The sequence below is a fragment of the Pseudonaja textilis genome, chromosome Z, assembly GCF_049901715.1.
Source record: "Pseudonaja textilis isolate UNSWEBS1 chromosome Z, rPseTex1.2, whole genome shotgun sequence".
Classification (NCBI taxonomy): Eukaryota; Metazoa; Chordata; class Lepidosauria; order Squamata; family Elapidae; genus Pseudonaja; species Pseudonaja textilis.
The window spans coordinates 125861921-125880529 of NC_142008.1; the positions used below are offsets into that span (position 1 = coordinate 125861921).

At 45.2% G+C, this 18609-nt stretch overlaps 1 protein-coding gene across 1 annotated transcript; it reads left to right on the forward strand.

Annotated features, from left to right (window-relative positions):
* Positions 1-2031: 2031 nt before the first annotated feature.
* Positions 2032-17360, forward strand: LOC113451818 (asialoglycoprotein receptor 1-like). Its single transcript, XM_026723209.2, has 9 exons — positions 2032-2192; positions 4126-4220; positions 5044-5160; positions 6822-6917; positions 7663-7734; positions 9096-9182; positions 13898-14049; positions 15029-15135; positions 16613-17360. The coding sequence occupies exons 1-9, from the start codon at positions 2173-2175 to the stop codon at positions 16761-16763; spliced, it is 897 nt and encodes a 298-aa protein (XP_026578994.2). The 5' UTR covers positions 2032-2172; the 3' UTR covers positions 16764-17360.
* Positions 17361-18609: the final 1249 nt, after the last annotated feature.

Consider the following 18609-nt stretch of genomic DNA (forward strand, 5'->3'; position numbering starts at 1 on the left):
CCACTGCGGACATTAAAAGGTGAGTTTTGAGCCCTGGGGGGGCTTTCCTTCCGGACCAACCCATTGATTAGATGAATTTAACAGGGTGGGAAGGGACCTTGTAGGTCATCTAGTCCAACCCCCTGCCCTCAACTATTGGAAGGCTGCTCTCCTGTCTCCCCTGGTCCTTTTGTTCCTTAAAATCAGATGAAAGTCAGATTAACAGAGTTGGAAGGGACCTTGTAGGTCATCTAGTCCAACCCCCCCCGACCTCAAATATTGGAAGATGCTCTCCTGTCTCCCCTGGTCCTTTTGTTCATTACAATCAGATTAAAGTCAGATGGACAGAGTTGGAAGGGACCTTGGAGGTCATCTAGTCCAACCCCACCCACCCTGCCCTCAAATATTGGAAGACTGCTCTCCTGTCTCCCTGGTCCTTTCGTTCATTACAATCAGATGAAAGTCAGATTAGCAAAGTTGGAAGGTACCTTGGAGGTCATCTAGTCCAACCCATCACCCAAGCAGGAGATTCTATACCCTTTCTGACAAATGGCAGTCCAGTCTCTTCTTTTTTTACATTGTGTGGTAACCAAATCATCGTTTGCTAAGCCAACTTCACTGCCCTCGCTTGCACCCTGTGCTGAAGCAGGACATTGAAGAGGGAGTTTGCAGGGTAGCCTCAGTCCTCAACCAGCCAGAGGTTGTGGGGGGGGTGTCTCCAAATGTGGCCCCTTTAAGACGTGTGGACTTCAACCCCCAGAATTCCCCAGGAGGCCATGCTGGCTTGAGGAATTCTGGGAGTTGAAGTCAATAGGTCATAATAGGACAGGGACAGCTGGCTGGGGAATTCTGGGAGTTGAAGTCTTAACAAGTCTTAAAGGGGCCACGTTTGGAGACATCCCCACCCCACCCCCGACCTTAGTGCATAATTGCGCTTCGCTCCCGGTGGGCCTGCAGGACTCCAGCTCCCATTGTCCTCAGCCAGGGGCGTCCACCAAGCCTGGTCCAAAGAGTCAAGATGGCCGAGCTTCAATGGCAGGTTTTCAGCTGGCATCTGGACTTGTTTTGGCCACCACCCTGGCAAGCATGGGTGCCGGGAGCCGGGGATTATGGGAGCAGAAGCTCTTTAGCTGTTTACTCCCAATTCTATCCTGGTGAGCTTCCAATTCTGGAAATCTTTGAGGTTTATTCCTCCCTTCCTTTCTACCTTCCTTCCTTCCATCCATCATTCCTATCTTCCTTCCTTCTTTCCTTTCTCTCCTTCTTGCCTTCCTTCCTTCTTTTCTTCCTTCCTATCTTCCTTTCTTTCCTGTCTCTCCTTCCTTCCTTCTTTCCTTTCTGTCTCCTTCCTCCCCTCATTCCTTCTTTCTTCCTTTCCTTTTTCTCTTTCCTTCCTTCCTTCTTCCCCTCTCATTCCTTCCTTCCTATCTTCCTTCCTTCCTTCTTTCCTTTTTCTCTCTGTCCTTCCTTCTTTCTTTCTTTTCTCTCTCTTTCCTTCCTTCCTTTTTTCCTTTCCCTCTCATTCCTTCCTTCCTTTCTATCTTCCTTCCTTCTTTCCTTTTCTCTCTCCTTCCTATCTTCCTTCCTTCCTTCTTTCTTTCCTTTCTCTCTCCGTCCTTCCTTCTTTCCTTCCTTCCTTCCTTCCTTCCTTCCTTCCTTCCTTCCTTCCTTCCTTCCTTCCTTTTTTATTCCTTCACTTCCCTTCCCTTCCTTTCTCTCTCCTCCCTTCCTCCCCTCCCTTCTATCCTGCCTTTCCTAATGCCCCCACTTCTAAGGGGATCTTTCTCAACCTTTGCCACTTGAAGATGGGTGGATTTCCACTCCCGGAATTCTGGCTGGGGGAATTCTGGGAGTTGAAGTCCAGCCAACTTCAAGCCACGAAAGGTTGTGAAACACCGAGCTGCTTCCAATTTACAGTGTGTGTTTATTTTTTAATTTTGGCAAATTGTACACACTGGAACGAAATAATATTGACAGAGCAAAGGTCCCGTGGGGAGAGGGAAGGACAAACGTGGCCCCATTGCTTATTCCTGCAGGCTGGTCCCTCCTGCTGAGGCCAGTCCTACTTTCGGAGAAGCTTATAGTGCCGAACCGTTGCTGGGCCCAAACTTTGCCCGGGACAGTCGCCTAACCACGGTTGGCAGGTGTGGCCTGCAGGTGCCACGGAGGAAAGAGAAGTGGGAACGGGGCACCATGGCAACTTCCGTGGTCAAGTGAGTAGCCAGGATGTGGTCAGGGCCTTCCTCCCCCTCCCCCCCCAATCCCCGAGTCCCAAAGAGAGACGCACCGCGGGGCGAATCACGGAATCACGGAGTCGGAAGGGACCTTGGAGGTCATGTAGTCCAACCCCCTGCTGAAGCAGGAGGCTCTGGAGAAATGGAGGCCCGATCTCTTCCTAAAAGCCTCCCCGGATGGAAGCAGCAGCCCATACTTTCTGGTGGCCAGCAGTTCCACGGGTTAATTCTCCTCCCTGTTAGGAAGTTTCTCCTTAGTTCCAGTTGCTTCCCTTCCCCCCCCCACCCCGTTGCTTCCGGTCCTGTGCGGGGTTGGACTAAATGACCTCCAAGGTCCCTTCCCACTCTTGTTATTCTAAATTCGGTTGTCCTGCCTTCCTCTTCTTTCGGGGGGTGGGGGAAGACGGTGTAATTCAAGGTTTTCTAGGTCTAGAATTTCGAGTCTGGTGGCATAAGGTCTTCTGCAACGAGTAGAGGAGTGGAGAACTCTTCTTGTGAAATATTTCTGGACTTTCTCAACTGCGTTAATATCAGATACATAATGCGGGTTCCAGACTGATGAGTTGTATTCAAGTATTGGTCAAGCAAATGTTTTGTATGCACTAGTTAGTACTGTGGACATAACATATTTAGATTTCAGCAAGGCATTCGACAAAGTAGACCACAACCTACTTCTTAGTAAGCTAGAAAAAGGTGGAACAGATAGCACCACCACTAGATGGACTCGCAACTGGCTGGCAAACCCTACTCAACGAGTAGTCCTTAATGGGTCTAAGTCTACATGGAGGGAAGTAAGCAGTGGGGTGCCACAAGGTTGCCTCTTGGGCCCAGGACTCCTCAATATCTTCATTAACGACTTAGAGGAGGGAATAGAAGGGGAACTGACCACATTTGCAGATGATACTGAGCTGGCAGGAATAGCCAACACCCAAGAAGATGAGCTCAAGATCCAGAGGGATCTTGACAGACTTGAACCCTGGACCGTATCTAACAAAATGAAATTCGATGTAGAGAAAAGTAAAGTCCTACACTGAGGCAAGAAAAACCAAAAGGACACATATAGACTGGGTGAAACCAGGCTCAATAGCAGGGACAGTGAGAGGGATCTTGGGAGTCTTAGTGGACAACCAGCTAAAGAGGAGCCAGCCATGTGCAGCTGCAGCCAAAAAAGTTAATGCAATCCTAAGTTGTATTAACAGAAGGATACAATCTAGATCAAGTACTAATACCCCTCTGTAAAGCCTTAGTAAGGCCACCCCTGGAGTACTGCATCCAGTTTTGGTCACCGCACTGTAAAAAAAGATTGTTGACGCTCTAGAAAAAGTGCAGAGAAGAGCAACCAGGATGATGAGGGGACTGGAAACTAAAACATTTGATGAACGGTTGCAGGAACTGGGCCTGACTAGTCTACGGAAGAGAAGGACCAGGGGAGACAGGAGAGCTATCTTCCAATATTTGAGGGGCGGGGTTGGACTAGATGACCTCCAAGGTCCCTTCCAACTCTGTTAATCTAACTTTAATCTGATTTTCATGAACAAAAGGACCAGGGCAGGAGGATAGGAGAACAGTCTTCCAGTATTTGAGGGTGGGGCGGTTGGACTAGATGACCTACAAGGTCCCTTCCAACTCTGATTATCTGTTACCTATTCTATTCTATTCTATTCTATTCTATTCTATTCTATTCTATTCTATTCTATTCTATTCTATTCTATTCTTATTTCTATATTCTATTCTTATTTCTATTCTGTTCTATTCTACATTCTATTCTATTATTCTATTCTGTATGGGGTTGGACTGGATGACCTCCAAGGTCCCTTCCAAGTCTGATGATCTGCCTGTCCCACCCCCACTACAATTTCTCCCACCCACCCTCCCTCCCATCCACCGACCCACTTCTGCCCCTTTCTCCCAGCATGGACGCTTCCGAGGCCCCCATGCCGTCCGAGACGTACGAGAACTACCAGCCGGCCAATGTTGAGAAGGAGTACGAAACGCACTTCGAAAAAGGTACTCGGAAGCAGATTCGAATCCTACACCGTGGGGGTGGGGGCAGTGGGGCGTGGGTGGGGGAGTCCGCCGGTTTCACGATTGGTTTGGCGAGATAAATCAGCTACATGGCGCGATTGAAATGAGCTACAAAGCAGGACAGGAAACTAGAACTGAGGCGAGGATTTTAGCTAATATTGTAAAATAAGATACGAAAACATGAACGGGGACTGGATAAGATGAGCTTAATATTTAATAATGACAAGGGTGATGCAATAGGAAATTAAGCAAATAAAATGAATAGGTAACCATAGTCATGTTTGCATCGAGAGGCGAAACCTGGAACCACGTGGCTTGCCAAATGGGAACTTTTCATTTAAAAAATAAATACAATGAAAACGGGGAGAAAATTGAATCATGGAATTATCAGGTGCCGTTTTAATTGAGAGGGCGGTGGGCGTTTGGAGAGAGTAAGGTTGAAAATAAATATTGAAGAAGTATGAACGAATAGGAGTAGAAGGCAAGCAGAGATGTATGATATACGGATGCCACGCTGTTAATGTATCGTTGTTATATGTAGATTGAAATAAAAAATAAAAAATTGGGGGAAATAAAAGGACAGGATAAGCTGATCATCGGCACGAAACTCGGCGAGCTGGAAGCATTTCACCACCCGTTGGTGGGGTGGAACCCAGGGTGGCAGGACGTCTTAGAGATTCTCGCACCTTGTTCCTCTGACCCCAACCCACACACCCACCCTGCAAATGTCCATTTTTGATCCTCGAAGGATGGGTAGGTGTGTGTGTGTGTTGTGTCTTCAGGACAACCTTCTCTTCCCGCACAGACTTCCCATTGTCGAAGCCGCTCCTGCAACGTTTCTGTTCCACCAGCCGGCTCCTTCTGGTCTTAATGGTGTTCAGCGGTGCGCTCATCCTCTCGGTCAGCATCCTGGGCATTCAAGGTGAGGACGAAGCCAAGACACCTGGCTTGGGAAAGGCCCTAAGGGAGGAGGGGAAGTGGGAGAAGGAGTGTCGCAAGGCAGGAAGTCAACGGGACAAGAGGAATGTGGGTTGGTCCATGTGAAAACCCCAAAGCTGCTGGGATGGTTCTCAACGGAGACAATCGTTGTGTTTTGGGTTTTAATCTGAGTATTGGGTGTTGTAGGAATCGGCCAAAGCACATCATCTAGTCCAACCCCACCTATAAGTAGTCCTTGAATTACAATCATAATCGAACCCGTAGTTTCCGTCCTAATTGACAGTGGATTTGAAGAAGGAAAACGTAGATTGGTCCATGTGGGAAGCCCAAATTGCAGTCACCTATGGGATGGCAATATATTCAAACAACTGCTGTGGGTTGTTGTTTTGTTTAACCTGGGTTTCAGGTGTTGTAGGAATCTCTCTGTATAAGAGTGAAATGCATCATCATAAAATCTCCAGAACCGTCAAGCCTACGGACTTGAAATTGGGCACGGATGTTCCTCTTAGCTTCTAGGGGCCTCTGTTCTGTTTTTAAATTGCTGAATACAAAAACAGTTAGATAAACTCTACCGAGGCTTCCATACAACGTTTCTTGGTTGGATCATAAGGCATCCTCAAGGTATAACTCACGGTTACGTCGAGATTCATCTAACGTCCGGATCTTTGCATAGATGACTTCATAGTGTGAAAATATGGTTATCTTCATCCCATAATGATACCGCAAAGGAAGCTCCAACACGCTGCTGGGTCCAGGCGTGAGTGAACAAAGTCAATTCAGTGACCAATCAGGATTACAGAGGTGACCACATGACATGAACTACATCTCCCATGAGGCATTAACTACATTTCCCGTGAAGCATTCCCTTAAGGGGACAGCTCCCATTCCCAACTATATATATATATACTGTTTAACCAGCACAGGCTCACTAACAAAGGATTTTTCTAAATGACCATCAGAGCATTAGTATTTCCTATATTTATTATTATTATTATCATTATTATTGTTGTTGTTGTTGTTATGCTCTGATGCTAAGGAGTTCTACTCCCCACCTGAAAAGAAATCTCTTCCAAAGGCAAAACACAAGCAGAGGAGAGGAGTTTCAGTTTCATAGCAGCCAACCAGCTTTAGTACAGAACAGTTGAGCTAAGCCACGCCCAGGCTCCTTGCTGTCTCCTTCTTGCTCACGCAGCAAACACTGTTTAAGTTTCCAAACAGCCCTCTACTCTCTCGCTCTCTGCCTAAAAAAAAAAAAAAACTGTTCCAACTGCAGTTGAGCTAAGCCACGCCTCGGGCTCCTTGCTGTCTCCTTCTTGCTTGCCCAGCAAATACTCTTTCAGTTTCCGAACAGCCTTCCACTCTCTTGCTCTCTGCCTGAAAATCAATCTGTCCCAACTGCCGTTGAGCTAAGCCACGCCCCGGGCTCCTTGCTGTCTCCTTCTTGCTCGCCCACCAAATACTCTTTCAGTTTCCAAAGAGCCCTCCACCCTCTCCCACGCTTGAGAGGACGCTAGCTAGATGAATGCTGGGAGGCGGAGGCAGAATTTATTCCCCTCCTGGTTTTCCTCCCCCCAAAACGAAGCCCTGCCGCACAGTCACCCCACTCCCTCAGATTTGCTTCCTCCTTTCCTCTCTTTACTCCAGATTTTCAGTTCAGCAAAAGTCTCCAAGGAACTCAGGCAGGCGTGGAGAATATTACTCAGAGGATTAAGCAGCAGCTCAGCAGCCTCAAAACCAAAAGTAAGGAGCGGGAGAGGAGGGGGAGGGGACAGAAGCAGCATGCAAGCCCCCCCCCCGCCACCCTTTCCTTCTCCCGCCCCGCCCCCAGCGACACAGGGGTGGGATTCAAATTTCTTCACCACCGGTTCTGTGGGCGTGGCCTAATTGGTGGGTGCGGCTTGACGGTCATGTGACCGACTGGTCATGGCTTGTATGTAAATAGTGTAAATATTTTTTTTTTTTTTTTAAAAAGAGCAACTTTTACCCAAGATCAGGCAGAGCAGGCTGGCAGATTGAGTTGCTCGCAGAATCACAGATTCATTCAGAGATCTATCTTTCTGCCATCTGCTACCTGAGTCTGCACTGAAAAATAGAAGCTTCGGTCCTAAGGGAGGTTCAGCTCTGCTTTTAGATTAGCTAGAAAGCGAGAAATCCAACAAATTTCCTGCTTTGTAGCGAATCTAAATCTCCCAGCACAGCAGAACGGATGATGTTCGGGGAAGGAAAAAAAGGAAAAATAGAAACTTAGCAGGTGTTTTTCAGAGCTATGGTAGCATCCCATCCCTAGGGCTACACTTTCCCAGGTGGGATATGGAATCCACTGGCGTGGGGGGCGTTGGATGGGGCCAGCTTTCTCTTGGGGAGGGTCATAAGGAGGGGTGTGATTTCTGCCAAGGGAGGAGGGGTCCTCCTTCTCGGTTCAGGGACCGTGGGAATGGGCCGCCCACCCCACTCCAACCGGACCCTCTTTCTTGTCCCCTTTAAGGGAACAGCACTGAGGGGAGACTGGAGGAGCTGAAGAAAATGTTGGAAAAGGAGGTCGATCGGATGTTGCACGGTCAGCTGGGGTGCAGTTGTATGTGTGTGTGTGTGTGTGTGAGAGAGAGAGAGAGACTTAGGGTCCCTATATAGGAATAAGGGAGGCTCTCACTGTTGTCTTCCTCCAGTGTCACAATCCCGGGGACGCAACCGCTGCTTTCAAAGTCAGGAGGTTTCTGGGAGAGGATGCTAGCAACTTTTTTAAAAAAATAATTAAAAGGCAGCTGCTTTCATGAGCCAGCTCCCCTGGCACCTGTGACCGCCCCAGGCAACCTGTCTCCCCCCACACACACCTTTTCCCCCTCCCCAATATAATCCCCTCCATCAGCCTAGTCTCACCAAGCACCAATAAAGGGAGCTGTTGCGGTCGCAGCTTCTCATTAAAGCACCCACTTCCGAACCAAATGCCTTAGTGTATGTGTGTGTGTGTGTGTGTGTGTTTTAAGCCATCAATTAACACGTTGTTTTTCAAACTTGGCCACTGGAAGCTTGGGGGGGACTTCAACTCCCAGAATTCCCCCAGAATCTTCCCAGAATTCCCCAGCCAGCATGCCCCCGATGAAGGGAGCTGCTGATGCTTATGAAAGTAGCCACCTCTGAATCAGAGGCTTAGTGGTTTATTCGACCGCCCTGATTAATAAAAACGGTGTTTTTCAAACTTGGCCACTGGAAGCTTATGCGGGGGATGGGACTTCAACTCCCAGAATTCCCCAGAATCTTCCCAGAATTCCCCCAGCCAGCATGCCCCCCGATGAAGGGAACTGCTGATGCTTATGAAAGTAGCCACCTCTGAATCAGAGGCTTTAGTGGTTTATTCGACCGCCCTGATTAATAAAAACGGTGTTTTTCAAACTTGGCCACTGGAAGCTTATGCGGGGGGATGGGACTTCAACTCCCAGAATTCCCCATAATCTTCCCAGAATTCCCCCAGCCAGCATGCCCCCGATGAAGGGAGCTGCTGATGCTTATGAAAGTAGCCACCTCTGAATCAGAGGCCTTAGTGGTTTATTCGACCGCCCTGATTAATAAAAACGGTGTTTTTCAAACTTGGCCATCGGAAGCTGGGGAGGGCGTGTGTGTGTGTGTGGGGGGGGGGAGATTCTGGGAGTTGAAGCCCACCCGCACCTTCCAGTTGTCGACTTTGGACAACAATGGACCGCCGCCATTTTAAAAGTACTCTTTTTGTGGTCTGAGATGGTGATGGGGAGGGGATCAGGGCAAGCGGGGGTGGGGGGGGGAGGATGGTCTTGGATGGATAGGGGAGGGGCTTCGGTTTTTCCTCCTGGGATGCTGCCCCGTGCGTGTGTGTGTGTGTGTGTGCGTGTGTGTTTGGGTAAATCTTCTTTCTATTTCCAGCTCTTCTCCTTCTTCTTCTTCCAGTGCTCCATATCACCCAGACTCAGATGGTCATGCTGGAAAAGAATTCCAGGTCTTTGCACTGCGAAATTATCGAACTGAAGAGCAACGGTAAAAAATCAGACCGGCCCGGATGGTCTTTATTTTATGATTCCTCTCCTCTCTTCTTCTCTTCCCTCTCCCCTCCCTTCCCCTTCATTTCTTCTCTTTTCTCATCTGTTCTTCTCTTCATCTCTTCTCTTATTTTTTCCTCCCCTCCCCCCTCTTGTATTCTTTATTCTCTTTATCTTCTATATCTCTTTATCTTCTATCTATCTATCTATCTTCTCTTTCTGTCCGTCCATCTATCTCTTCTATTTATAACTTCTATCATTTGTCTGTCTGTCTGTCTGTCTATCTATCTATCTATCTATCTATCTATCTATCTATCTATCTATGCCTCTATGATAGACAGATAGATCATCTATCTATCATCTATCTATCTTCTATCATCTTTCTATCTATCATCTATCTTCTATCTATCCTCTATCTATCCTCTATCCTCTATCTATCCTCTATCTTCTATCATCTTTCTATCTATCATCTATCTTCTATCTATCCTCTATCTATCCCCTATCATCTATCTGTCATCTATCTATCTATCTATCTATCTATCTATCTATCTATCTATCTATCTATCTATCTATCTATCTATCTATGCCTCTATGATAGACAGATAGATCATCTATCTATCATCTATCTATCTTCTATCATCTTTCTATCTATCATCTATCTTCTATCTATCCTCTATCTATCCTCTATCCTCTATCTATCCTCTATCTTCTATCATCTTTCTATCTATCATCTATCTTCTATCTATCCTCTATCTATCCCCTATCATCTATCTATCTTCTATCTATCTATTTATCTATCTATCTATCTATCTATCTATCTATCTATCTATCTATCTATCTATCTATCTATCTATCTATCTATCTATCTATCTATCATCTATCTATCTTTGCCTCTATGATAGACAGATAGATCATCTATCTATCATCTATCTATCTATCTATCTATCTATCTACCTTCTATCGTCCATATAAAAACAAAATCTCCAGAACCATAAAGCTTACAAATTTGAAATTTGGTATGTATGCTCCTCTTGGCTTCTGTGGGCTCACTAAGAAAGGGGTTTTTTTTCCAAATGACCCTCAGAGCATTTAGAGTATTTCCTATATTATTATTATTAACACGCTCTGATGCTAAGGGGTTCTACTCCCCCTCCCCACCTGAAAAGAAACATCTTCCAAATGCAAAACACAAGCGGAGGACTTTCAGTTTTACTTTCACAGCAGCACCAAGCAGCTTCAGTCCAGTACAGTTGAGCTAAGCCACGCCCAGGCTCCTTGATGTCTCCTCCTTGCTCACACGGCAAATACTGCTTCAGTTTCCAAGCAGCCCTCCCCTCTCTTCACACACTGACAGGACGCTAGCCAGATGAATAACGATGGATGCTAAGAAGGGATGCGGAGGCAGATTTTTTTTCCTCTCCTTATTTTCCTCCCCCAAAACTAAGCCCCACCACCTAATTTCGTAGCGACGCACACAGGGATCCAGCTAGTTGTCTATATTTTACTGTGCATGCCACTGCTATAGGGCATTACCTGCCAAAAGCAATTAAGTCGTCCCTCCCACAGTCCCTGCCCTTACTCCGCTGAACCCAATTCACACATGACTGTTTTAGGCCTAAAAAATAGTTACGCGTGTAGTAAGGCTGCATTGCTCTCCTCTTCCTTGTCTTGTCTTCTTTCCTACTAGGTTAGACTTAGAATTTATACTTAGAGTAACTTTATGGTCCCTTGGAACGGGCACCAGTCGGCATACCTTAAAATGAAATTTCATTGCAGGCAGCTCTCACGGGGTCGCTGCTGCTCTGATACACACTACAAAAACCTGAATGAATGAATGAATGGATGAATGAATGAATGAATGAATGAATGAATGAATGAATGAATGAATGCTACCTCCGACTGGTATTTAATATTATCACTTGTTGTACCTTATGATGAGTGATTGCAACTACGATCTATTATCTAAGACCTATCACTTCGTTGTCGTAAGGACACCGAGAGTTTCTGCACCAAAGAAAAATTCCTTGTGTGTCCAATCACACTTGGCCAATAAAGAATTCCGTCTTTATCTCTATTCTATTTCTATCTTGCCTCCTCTTCTCTTCTCTTCTCTTCTCTTCTCTTCTCTTCTCTTCTCTTCTCTTCTCTTCCCTTCCCTTCCCTTCCCTCCTATTATTATTTCTTTTCTGTTCTATTCTTAATTCTATTCTATTGATATTCTGCACTCTATTCTCAAAAGATTACAGATTAACAGAATTGGAAGGAACCTTGTAGGTCATCTAGTCCAACCCCGCATCCAAGCAGGAGCCCCTATGCCATTCCTGACAAATGGCAGTCCAGTCTCTTCTTGAAGGCTTTCTTTTTTCTTTTCTTTTCTTTTCTTAAATCTATTCTGTTCTTAATTCTATTCTAGTCTATTCTCCTATTCTGTATTCTATTCTTTCCTATTCTTTATTCTGTTCTATTCTATTATCTATTCTATTAATTCTATTCTATTTTATTTTATTCATTCTATTCTATTCATTCTATTCTATTCATTCTATTCTATTTTATTAATTCTATTCTATTCATTCTATTCTATTCCATTCATTCTATTCTATTAATTCTATTCTATTTTATTCATTCTATTCTATTAATTCTATTCTATTCTATTGATTCTATTCATTTTAGTCTATTCATTCTATTCTATTCTATTCTATCTATTCTATTCTATTCATTTTCTATACTATTCATTCAATTCTATTCATTCTCTTCTCTTCTCTTCTCTTCTCTTCTCTTCTCTTCTCTTCTCTTCTCTTCTCTTCTCTTCTATTAAATTCTATTCTATTCTATATTCTATTCTATTCTATTCATTGTCTATACTATTCATTCTATTCTATTCATTCTATTAAATTCTGTTCTATTCATTTTCTATACTATTCATTCAATTCTATTCATTCTCTTCTCTTCTCTTCTCTTCTCTTCTCTTCTCTTCTCTTCTCTTCTCTTCTCTTCTATTAAATTCTGTTCTATTCTATTCTATATTCTATTCTATTCTGTTCATTGTCTATACTATTCATTCAATTCTATTCATTCTCTTCTCTTCTCTTCTCTTCTCTTCTCTTCTCTTCTCTTCTCTTCTCCTCTCCTCTCCTCTCCTCTCCTCTCCTCTCTCTTCTCTTCTCTTCTCTTCTCTTCTCTTCTCTTCTATTAAATTCTGTTCTATTCTATTCTATATTCTATTCTATTCTGTTCATTGTCTATACTATTCATTCTATTCTATTCATTCTCTTCTCTTCTCTTCTCTTCTCTTCTCTTCTCTTCTCTTCTCTTCTCTTCTCTTCTCTTCTCCTCTCCTCTCCTCTCCTCTCTTCTCTTCTCTTCTCTTCTATTAAATTCTGTTCTATTCTATTCTATATTCTATTCTATTCTGTTCATTGTCTATACTATTCATTCTCTTCTCTTCTCTTCTCTTCTCTTCTCTTCTCTTCTCTTCTCTTCTCTTCTCTTCTCTTCTCTTCTCTTCTCTTCTCTTCTCTTCTCCTCTCCTCTCCTCTCCTCTCCTCTCTTCTCTTCTCTTCTCTTCTATTAAATTCTGTTCTATTCTATTCTATATTCTATTCTATTCTGTTCATTGTCTATACTATTCATTCTCTTCTCTTCTCTTCTCTTCTCTTCTCTTCTCTTCTTCTCTTCTCTTCTCTTCTCTTCTCTTCTCTTCTCCTCTCCTCTCCTCTCCTCTCCTCTCTTCTCTTCTATTAAATTCTGTTCTGTTCTGTTCTATTCTATATTCTATTCTATTCTGTTCATTGTCTATACTATTCATTCTCTTCTCTTCTCTTCTCTTCTCTTCTCTTCTCTTCTCTTCTCTTCTCTTCTCCTCTCCTCTCCTCTCCTCTCCTCTCCTCTCCTCTCTTCTCTTCTCTTCTCTTCTATTAAATTCTGTTCTATTCTATTCTATATTCTATTCTATTCTGTTCATTGTCTATACTATTCATTCTATTCTATTCATTCTCTTCTCTTCTCTTCTCTTCTCTTCTCTTCTCTTCTCTTCTCCTCTCCTCTCCTCTCCTCTCCTCTCCTCTCTTCTATTAAATTCTGTTCTATTCTATTCTATATTCTATTCTATTCTATTCATTGTCTATTCTATTCATTCAATTCTATTCATTCTCTTCTCTTCTCTTCTCTTCTCTTCTCTTCTCTTCTCTTCTCTTCTCTTCTCTTCTCTTCTCCTCTCCTCTCCTCTCCTCTCCTCTCCTCTCCTCTCTCCTCTTCTCTTCTATTAAATTCTGTTCTATTCTATTCTATATTCTATTCTATTCTATTCATTGCCTATACTATTCATTCTATTCTATTCATCGTTCCACTTGCTAATTGTCAAAAAGTTTACTCCTTAATTCCAGGTTGCTTCTCCTCTTGGTGAGTTTCCATCCATTTTCCCGCCTTCTGGTACTTTTGGGGAATAGATGGACCCCCTCCTACTTTGGGGGCAGCCCCTCAAATCCCGGAAGGCTGCTATCCTGCCCCCCCCCCAACCCAAGTCCTCCTTCTCTAGACTAGCTAGCCAAACCCAAATCCTGCGACCGTTCTTCGCCTGTTTCACTCTCCAGGCCTTCAATCCTCTTCATTGCGCTTCTCTGTGGGTTTGTTTTTTTCTCCCAAACGTCTCAACCTCTTTGTTTGTTTTTTGGGCCTCCGCTATGCCCTGACCTCTCCCCTCTCCCCACGCAACAGGGAGCATGAGCGGGTGCTGTCCCCGAGGGTGGCTGACCTTCCACACCAGTTGCTACTGGACCACCCTGTCCAGAGGCACCTGGGAAGAGGCCAAAAAAGACTGCGAAGAGAAGAAAGCTCACCTGGTCATCCTCAACTCGGCCAACGAGAAGGTAAGCAGGCTGGCGGGCCAGGGGTGGGATCCAAATTTCTTAACAACCGGGTTCTGTGGGTGTGGCCTAATTGGTGAGTGCGGCATGGGAGTCATGTGACTGGCTGGGCGTGGCTTGTTGTTGAATTTTTTATTAAGAAAAAGAGCAACTTTTACCCCAAAGCAGGCAAAGCAGGCAGGCAGATTGAGTTGCTCGCACAATCACATACTCGCTCAGAGATCTATCCCTCTGCCATCAGCTACCTGAGTCTGTCACATAAAATTTGCTAGCCAGCAAACTCACACAATTCTCACAACACCCCATTTATGTAAATATTGTATTTTTTATTTAAAAAGAGCAACTTTTACCCCAAAGCAGGCAAAGCAGGCAGGCAGATTGAGTTGCTCGCACAATCACATACTCGCTCAGAGATCTATCCCTTTGCCATCGGCTACCCGAGTCTGTCACATAAAATTTGCTTGCAAGCCAACTCATAAAATTAATTCGCAATTGACCATATATGTAAATATTGAATTTTTTTTATTTTAAAAAGGGCAACTTTTTTCAACTCAGGGGTCTATCTGCAATCTGCTGCCTGAGCCTGCACTGAAAAATAGAAGCTAGGAAGGTTCAGCAAGAAATCCAACCATTTCCTGCTTTTTAGCTAATCTAAATCTCCTGGGACAGCAGAACAGCTGATGGTTGGGGGGATAAAAAAAGGAAAAATAACAACTTAGCAGGTATCTACTGCTCTTCATAGCTACCGGGTCCATAGAACCTGGCTGAACCAGGAGCATCCGACCCCCTGGACATACAAGTCCCTGTTTCCCCTTTCCTGACCGTCTGACCAAACAACGGCAGTCGTTTCACTAAGGACCATGGTGAGAAAGGTCGTCAAAGAAGAGTCAGGGTCCCTCAAATTGACGAACTGTCTTGCTTAATGACGGGGAGATTCGGGGCTCAGCCGTGGCGGTAAGCGGCTTGTGTTTTCTCATGCCAGGCCTTCGTAAAGACCCACAGACTGGGGAGCAACACCTGGATCGGCTTGACCGACAGCAGCGGGGACTGGAAGTGGGTGGATGGATCGTCCTATACCGTTGACCCGAAGTGAGTCCGGTCAATTTTTTGTTTCTCTCTCTGTCTGTCTGTCCCTCCCTCCACCACAGGTCCTCTCCCTCTTTTTTTTAACCAGTAGGCTCATCATCGTTTAAGGACCCTTGCGGGCTAGAGTCTTGGGCAACTGAATGGAGTTTTGAGGATTTTACTGGCCGGATGCCTTTCATGTTGCCAGGGTGGAGTTTTGTTCGGCAGATATAATTCTCATCCTGCCCAGAGAGAGAGATAAAACTGCCTCCACCTATTCTATTTTATGCCACGGATCAAACAATAGTATCTATTTTTGGGGGGAGGCAACGGGAAATACCCCCAATAAGGGTTCGGTCGGAGATATTTTTTTAAACCCCTCTTTAATGGGGGTTTAAAGGTGGGCTTCTCCTTTAATGCACCTGCCTGGCTTGGCCGGGAAGGGGCCTCCAAGGATGCAACGGCGGCCTAGCCTAAGGATAGTAGACCTGGGAAAAGCCAAATGGAGGAGAGAGGTCGGACCCGGTAAAGGAAGAGCAGAACGGGATGATGAGCTGGGGGCGATGGGAGTTGTAGTCCATCATGCAGGGATGAGGGGTGGGTGGGATCAGGTTGGAGGTGGTTGGTTGCTTTGTGGTGCCAGAAGCTATTCAATGATATTCCGTTTTCTTTTCCTTCCTTCCTTCCTTCCTTCCTTCCTTCCTTCCTTCCTTCCTTCCTTCCTTTCTTCCTTCCTTCCTTCCTTCTTCTCTTACCGTCCTTTCCTTCCTTCCTTCTATGCTCCCTCCCTCCGATTGATTTATTTATTCTTTCTTTTTCTTTCTTTTTTCCTTTTTCTTCCTTCCTTCCCTCCCTCCATCCTTCCTTCTTCTCTTACCATCCTTCCCTTCCTTCTACCCTCCCTCCTCCATTTATTTTCTCTTTTTCTTTCTTTCTCTTTCCTTCCTTTTTCTTTCTTTCCTTCTTTCCTTCGTTTTTCTTCCCTTTCTTCCCTCCCTCTCTTCCTTCTACCCTCCCTCCTTCCATCCCTCCATTTATTTTCTTTCTTTCTTTTTCTTTTTCCTTCCTTCTTATCTCTTTCTTTCTTTCTCTTTCTTTCTTTCTTTCTGTCTCTCTCTCTTTCCTCCCTCCCTTTCTTTTTCTCTTTCTTTCTTTCTTTCCTTCCTTCCTTCCCTCCCTCCCTTTTACCCTCCCTCCATTTTCTTTCTTTCTCTTTCTCTTTCCTTCCTTCCTTTCTTTCCTTTTTCTTTTTCTTTCCTTCCTTCCCTCCCTCACGTCTACCCTCCCTCCCTTTTCTTTCTTTCATTTTCTTTCTTTCTCTCTCTCTTTTCTTTCCTTCCTTCTCTCCCACCCTTCCTCCCGCCCTGTCTTTTCTCTCGTTTCTTCCTTTCTCTTCCTTCCTTACTTCTCCCTCACATTCCGTCCCTCCTTCCCTCCCTCCCTCCCTCTTCCCTTTTCTTTCTTTCCCCCCACTCTCTTTCTCTCCCCACTTCCATTTTAGGGACTGGGGCCCAGGCCAGCCAGACCACTGGTACGGCCACGGCCTCGGGGGCGGCGAGGACTGCGCCCACATGAGAGAGGACGCCCTGTGGAACGACAACATCTGTTCCCGCACCTTCACTTGGGTGTGCGAGATGGAGCTGGGAATCTGAACCCCACCACAGCATGTGGGAATGGGTTTTCGACTCCCAGAATTCCCCCTTCAGCTTCGCTAAGATCTCCAACTCTCTCTCTCTGCCTGCTTCCTCTCTTTTCTCATCCCTTCCTCTGCAATCTCTCCGCTCTAGGAAGGAGGAGGTATGGTGGAATGGGGGATTCTGGGAGTCGAAGTCCGCCCGTCTTAAAAGGGGGCAAGGTTGGAGACCCCCGATTTAAGCCTGGTGGACTCCAACTCCCAGAATTCCCCAGCCGGATCCGCTAAGATCTTCAACTCTCTATGCCCGCTTCCTCTCTTTTGTCATCCCTTCCTCTGCAATCTCTCCGCTCTAGGAAGTAGGAGGTATGGTGGAATGGGGGGTTCTGGGAGTTGAAGTCCACCCGTCTTAAAGTGGCCACGATGAGGGACCCCGACTGAAACGGCCTCGTGCAAAGCCTTGGAATAATCTGTGTCGCCAGCCCGTCTCTCGCACCCAGGACGCAGAGCAGGCTTGAAAGCTGTAAAAGCATTCAGGGTTTTTTTGGGGGGGCAGGAGGAGAAGTTCAAGGTCCCCCCCTTTTTCTTTTAAAAAAACAATAAAGCTTTTTTTTTTTTAAAGCAGCCACGTCTCTATTTTTCCACTCAGGTGGGTTGGTCTCTTTGCGACCCAAAGCAGGGATTTAGAATAGAATAGAGCTGGAAGGGACCCTGGAGGTCATCTAGTCCATCTCCCCTCTCCTCAAGCAGGGATTTAGAATAGGATATAGCTGGAAGGGACCCTGGAGGTCATCTAGTCCATCTCCCCTCTCCTCGAGCAGGGATTTAGAATGGAATAGAGCTGGAAGGGGACTTGGAGGTCATCTAGTCCATCTCCCCTCTCCTCAAGCAGGGATTTAGAATAGGATATAGCTGGAAGGGACCCTGGAGGTCATCTAGTCCATCTCCCCTCTCCTCGAGCAGGGATTTAGAATGGAATAGAGCTGGAAGGGGACTCGGAGGTCATCTAGTCCAACCCCGCCCTTCAATCAGGGATTTAGAACATAGCAGAGCTGAAAGGAACCTCAGAGGTCATCTAGTCCAGTCTCTACCGCTCAAGCAGGGATTTACAATGGAATTGAGCTGGAAGAGAACTTGGAGGTCATCTAGCCCATCTCCCCTCTCCTCAAGCAGGGATTTAGAATGGAATTGAGCTGGAAGGGACCTTGGAGGTCATCTAGTCCAACCCCGCCCCTCAGTCAGGGATTTAGAACAGAATAGAGCTGTATGGACCTTGGAGGTCATCTAGTCCAGCCCCCCCCCGCCGCTAGTAAATAAATACAAACAAAATAACTATCGATCCAACGCGTTCGCTTAATTACCACTGCAAAAAAAAAAAAAGTTATAAAATCAAGTCGTTCGTGCGATGACGTCCTTGTCATGTTCATCACGTCTTACGACTCCAACGGCCAGGCTCCGTGATGGCGGTAATAGTCGAGGATTTAAAGAGGGCCAACCTGGCAGGCGGAGGGTTATATTAGTCTCTCGAACCTCAAATCAGAAAGCCCCTTTTTCCCAGCGGGCAGATTTTAATAAAGGACTCTTCCCACTCTCTTTATTTTTCCTACTTCTGTTTTTCCCAAAAGATTCCTAGCAAGTTTCCATCGTAAAAAGTAGGGGGGTTTATTTTATTTTTTTACAAAAAAGTCAGACATTTTTCTTTCTTTTTTTTTTGATACACACTTTATTAATTTTATAAATTAAAACAAAACGAATATAGAAAAAATTAAAAGGCCTTCAACAATGACAGTCTGTGGTTTTTCATTTGTAACATTATTTTGTGCAAAATTTACAACTAATACATTATACTGCATATTTACTACTTC

Excerpts from the sequence above, each read along its gene's own strand:
- LOC113451818 (XM_026723209.2), top strand. The coding sequence starts at position 2,173 with ATGGCAACTTCCGTGGTCAA. Across the intron at positions 5,161-6,821 it reads CAGCATCCTGGGCATTCAAG|ATTTTCAGTTCAGCAAAAGT; the intron begins GTGAGGACGAAG and ends TCTTTACTCCAG. Across the intron at positions 6,918-7,662 it reads CAGCAGCCTCAAAACCAAAA|GGAACAGCACTGAGGGGAGA; the intron begins GTAAGGAGCGGG and ends GTCCCCTTTAAG.